The 5,252-nt window shown below is 41.2% G+C and overlaps 1 protein-coding gene across 1 annotated transcript; it reads right to left on the reverse strand.

Annotated features, from left to right (window-relative positions):
• Positions 1-256: 256 nt before the first annotated feature.
• On the reverse strand, positions 257-3,865 carry LOC135628418 (mitotic spindle checkpoint protein BUBR1-like). The gene is made up of 11 exons (XM_065135054.1): positions 3,505-3,865; positions 3,333-3,392; positions 3,085-3,229; positions 2,807-2,964; positions 2,332-2,413; positions 2,191-2,257; positions 2,072-2,126; positions 1,593-1,758; positions 1,420-1,502; positions 860-940; positions 257-761 (listed from the first exon to the last, which is right to left on the reverse strand). The coding sequence occupies exons 1-11, from the start codon at positions 3,774-3,776 to the stop codon at positions 701-703; spliced, it is 1,230 nt and encodes a 409-aa protein (XP_064991126.1). The 5' UTR covers positions 3,777-3,865; the 3' UTR covers positions 257-700.
• Between the last annotated feature and the right edge of the window lie 1,387 nt (positions 3,866-5,252).

A 5,252-nucleotide genomic window follows, 5' to 3' on the forward strand; every position in this document is an offset into this window, starting at 1 on the left:
TTTGGGTTTCTCAAGTAGTCTACAATATATGCAAGAAAATTTGACCGAGAGAAAATTTTTCCCAGGTGATGCATTATTGTTGAAAAAATTTTAAAAACAGTACATTGCAAATGACGATGAACAATTATAGGACAGGAAAAGAGGTATCATTTAAATAAAATTAAAAACATGGACACTTGTAAACTAACTCATAAAGAGGAGCATTTTTAGGAAAATCACCCAACAAAATACGAAGACACAATTTATCCTTCGAAAATGTGAAACTCCTGAAATCCAATACATTTACATGACGCATTTTATGGATAACATCTGCGATGGGATGATAAAATTATCCACTACAATATGCGATAATAAACTGTCACACGACATTTAATTCTCACATCAATTACAGACTTCAACTACGTCGCAAGCACTGTCATGACAATTTGATCCATAAGCTAACACCTCATGCCACTTCATCGATAAGTTTCTTATCTGGAGCTCAACATAAATTTCTTATGTTTCCACGGCATCAGTGCAAGCTTTGGAGGAAAAAGCTGCTTGGACACGAAAAGACAATAATTCATGTAGTTCAATTGCAGGAAATCTCCGTTTAAAACTTGCAGCACACAGCTGAACGCAATCAACGCCAAATTTATAGCCTGGGGAAAGAAATCCAGCCCACACCATAAGAAAATGCAACTGTAGGTTTCTGGGGATACTATCTAAGACTACTCGGAGGAAAATTGCGCAGTGGATTGGCTTTAAGCATTTCTGTTTCCCTGTTCAAGTCAGAGAGGTTAGTAATGAAGCAAAACCAAGCTGAGTGATAATATACGTACATATATTAAAAACAATTCAAAACTTGTGGATTTCTTACTTCTTTAGGTTTCGGCTAGTTGCTTGCCTCAGTTTCAATATGGAAGATTTTGGGTTCTTGGTAACTTGAACTAATGGCAACCTGATGCAAAAACAAAATCGAATTAGCAGGGAAAGAGTTGATTCGCATGATATATACCTTCTTCTTTTTAACTAAGGGTAAATAGTGAGGGTAGGATTCGAGTTCAGGATCTTATAATAAACTATTAAGGTCCTTTCCAACCAAGCTAGCTGACACCTTCAAATAATAATCGATTTCACATGAATAATATAATCACTAGATTGCACATTAGATGAATATAGATGAAGAAACATAAACCCCGTCCTTATAGTGAGTGATATAGAATATCCTGTCAATAATCAAACACAATTATTAATTGCTTGTATTGATGTTCTAAACTGTCATGTCCATGCAAATCCAAATTATTATATTTCGAAGAGTAATATGGATTATTCGAATTGATAAGGATTTATTTTTCTGCTCAGAAGTATCAACTTTAGCTATGAAAATGGGTAAAGCTTTTCACATGCATGCAAAGGTTTAAACTTTGGATGACGTACTCTGAGCATTCTTCATCAACATACACCTCAATACAAGCACTTGAAGTTGCTGAACCTGCACTGTGTCCTATTTTTTGAGGGATCTGACACCATGAATGGCAATATTACTCAAGAATAACAACAGTGAACTATGAAGAATAAAGAGAGATTGACTTGAAAATTATGGTACAGACCTTATATGATGACCATTTGGTAGGAATTGAAGCATTTTCCTTATTTCGATCAGACCGGCATCCTAAAGTATTCCATGGCATTTCATTTTTCTTTAAGTTCGGGAGGTGATCATTTGTCCCAGAATTTGCATCCTTGTATACAGACAGGTGCCTATTGGTATCAACCCTGTGGAAACAAACATAGACAAGTCATAAATAGTATCAATTTCGATAGTGGAGAAACAATATGTTCTTTTCACAAAGTGGAATTATCTAGAATATATAAATAATTAACAGGCAATTAGGCAGAATACATTTAGATCATTACATCGATATTATTGAATGCAGAAAACAAGCATAGCATAAACACAAACTATGATGAACTTCCAATTATACATCTGGATAATTAGCAATGCCTTTCCTCATTTACACCATAGCACGGAAAACCATGTCCACCTCATAAATCCCCGACTTTGGCTCCTAAAAGTGAAGTAGTTTACCTCTGTAGAGTGGCCATCCTTTTAGAAAAGACCAAATTTTCTGCTGTCTGTCTTCCTGGCACAATAAGAGATAGGTAAGCAGTACACATGATACACAATCAAACACTAAGCTTCCTTACTTGATTCTGCTGAAGTTAAAACAGTTCCAAAACTCCGCATTGGCAAGGGATTATCTAGCAGATCGTCCTATACAAAAAAAACATAAGGAGAATAAGTATATGAGGAACAAAAGGACCCTGATCAAATTCAACGCAACTTGCCTCATTGCCATGCTTTTTTCGTGATGAACGGATGAGAAATTCCCTGTATGCAGCTTCTAATTTCTCCCCTGGCGTTGCCTTCCTACAATACAAAGTTAAAATACTATCTTAGACACAAAACAAACCAACAAACACTTACAATATGCTATCTATATGTTGACATCCAGTCCAAACTAATTCATTTGTGTTAATCAGAATATATTCAAAGGACATGTTTTTCCTCAAAGAGTTTTGTCATCTTAGACCTTTTCCATCAATATGCACGACCCCGGAAGGTAAGATGGATTTTACAGCCAAGTATCGACCTTAGATCAAGGATTTAATGCTTGAGCCATGTCTAACCAAGACAAATTTAGGCTTGAGATTTACTCAACTAGAAATAAACTAATCTAGTTGGTGAAGTAGATACATCTACGAACCCCCCTTAATTTGATGATCCTATATCTCGATTGGAAGTGTTGCAGGAGGCTCTTACCTAGACAAACCGAGATTGTGGATGTCGTCAGCCTTTCTCAACCTGTTCTTTGCCTCCAGGTGCAGGGCATAGGACGTGTAGAAGATTGAATGGCTTTGTCCGATCTGATTTGCATCCAGGAATTGGAATATGACTTCAGCATCAGCACAGTGATCGGCCTATGGGAGCAATCACGATCCATCAAAGTCACAAAGGACAGAAGTGAAGAAGAGAATGCTCTAACCAATTAGGCGAGGAAAGAAAGACAAAGGAATCAAGAAAGCGATAATGACACCCACATATTCCAGCCACACTTTGAGGTAACGCAAGTCCTCCCGATAACGCTCGTCATGCCAAAAGGTGCGCACGCATTGCTCGTACATCACGACCAACCCGGAGCACTCTCCTCCGGTGGGAAATGATTCTTGAACCCATTTTATGCACCTTAATTTAGATCCGATGGAGGAAGATAAAGTAGAAATGTGCAGATCAATATCAATCCTAATTACAGAACAGTAGCACAACTGGCCAGGTGAGAAGCGCTTACTCAAGCCACGGCTGAAGAGGATCCTCGCCCTGATACTCATCGATGGCCTCTATCATCCTCCTGATGGATTATCGAGAGTTCAAAACAGAAAAGGCGAATCATTCAGACGGCACCCATCTAGATCTCTACAGGAAGAGAACGAGAGAAAAGTGGGAAGGAGAGGGAGGAGTGCCTGCGGGTGCCGAGGAGGGAGGCCTGGAGGTGCCTGTCGGTCTGGGATCGGAGGGCGTGGTTGAGGAGCTTCACGTTGCGGCCGCGCTTCAAAGGTCGGACATTCTCCTTGTACACCTCCCACTCAAACCCACCCGTCGCCACTGCGCTTCCATCCTCCACCTCCGCCTCTCGCAGCCGCCGCCGCTGCTTCTGCAAGAATGCCGTCTCCGGGTCTACATCCGCCACCACCAACTCCACCTCTGCTGCTGCGATCGATGCCTCCTCCTCCATCCGCTCTTCCTGATCTCAAAAGGTTACCTTCCTCTTCCACAAACACGTTAGCAAGAACACGAAATTCAAAATTGAGCGGTCTCTCCAGTCGCACTGTCTTTGGGTTGGTGTTACTAAAGTCACGATCGCTGCACGTGGTCCATGCCCCGGGCAATTCGATCCATTTCAAATTTATCTTTCGTAAGACATGATTGGATAAAAACTTAGGGATGAGTTCATAATAATGAAGATGCGGGTCCCACGGTGATAGGGAATAACGTGTTCCCTTCCTTGTAGTGAGCTGTAGGGAAGCGTTCTTTCACCCCTTGCATATCACGATTTTGGAAAATATCGCACGCTATAATCCATCACCCCCTTTCTAATTGCATACCCTTAGAGAGTATTAATCCTCAGCAACGAGGCCGATCTCCCTTTTTCCCGATCACATCAAGTATAAAAGTCGACCCCTAAAACATGAGGAAGGGGATTAGAAAAAACCTCTATAATCGTTATTCCACTCTTAATTTGTGCAAGGATTCGAAAATTTTTTCGATATTACCTACTTACCCAGAGATTCTGGTGAAACCAAGGCATGCCTCGAGGTCTTCAGAATGTCGAGGAATCTCAAACCATCTTAGTAAAACGTGGAGTCTACCTAGCATGAACAAGTGGAACCTCGAGATTGTATTAGTTGGATTTCTCCCCACTATAACCACCTCTTGTGCTATCCATGTGAGCCTCCAGGATAAGCTTGTGCCTTCGAGATGGAATCAAGTCGTGTTGACTCCCCCATCAACAACATTAAGTTAAAATATTTTATCACTAAAGGAAGGGCCCGAATATCACAAGAATATTCACTCATAAACCCCCTCAACGAGCACTCCAACGAGGAAGCGCCATCGCCTACACATAGTGCATTCTAATAGAGAGGACAACTACCCTCTTTTCGACTAAGTAACACCTCCACTTCAGCACAAACTCCGAGGCATTATTGGTGTTGGTTCAATGATCTAGGGCTCTCCTATCTAGGATTGAATGCGGGACACCTGAACATCTATGTCGAGGCCTTTCTAAGCCTCACACATTAGGTATAGGCACTGGTTGGAATGATATAGGTCATTGCTCCTCTCTTATCCCAACTGACCTAATAGTCAACCCCACCTCCAACACTACGATCGATGGTCCAACCCTCGCTTGCTCCTGCACCTCTCGGGGCCTCCCAATAGATCCACAATCGATTGCCCCAAACTATTCTTGATAAACTAAAGTGTCACTTGGAGCACCATTGTCCCCCATAATGGAATTTAGCACACCCCCTCGTCGTGGATTTGCCCTGGCCGAGTTAGAAACCTAATATGTTGACTCAATGGAGGATTTACTCAGGGCTCAACTTTGCTAGGTCGACCAATGCCTGGATGGGGTACAACGTGAGTTATGCTAGTTACAAGTGCCCTACAAGTCAATTACATGGATGATGACACTTTTAGTTATTATTAT

Source organism: Musa acuminata, chromosome BXJ3-1 (genome assembly GCF_036884655.1).
Source record: "Musa acuminata AAA Group cultivar baxijiao chromosome BXJ3-1, Cavendish_Baxijiao_AAA, whole genome shotgun sequence".
NCBI classification, from domain to species: Eukaryota; Viridiplantae; Streptophyta; class Magnoliopsida; order Zingiberales; family Musaceae; genus Musa; species Musa acuminata.

Coding starts and splice junctions, on each gene's coding strand:
- LOC135628418 (XM_065135054.1), bottom strand. CDS start 3,776: ATGGAGGAGGAGGCATCGATCGCAGCAGCAGAGGTGGAGTTGGTGGTG. Junction 2,414..2,806: donor CACAATCTCGGTTTGTCTAG/GTAAGAGCCTCC, acceptor TTTGTATTGTAG/GAAGGCAACGCCAGGGGAGA. Junction 1,503..1,592: donor CCAAATGGTCATCATATAAG/GTCTGTACCATA, acceptor TCATGGTGTCAG/ATCCCTCAAAAAATAGGACA.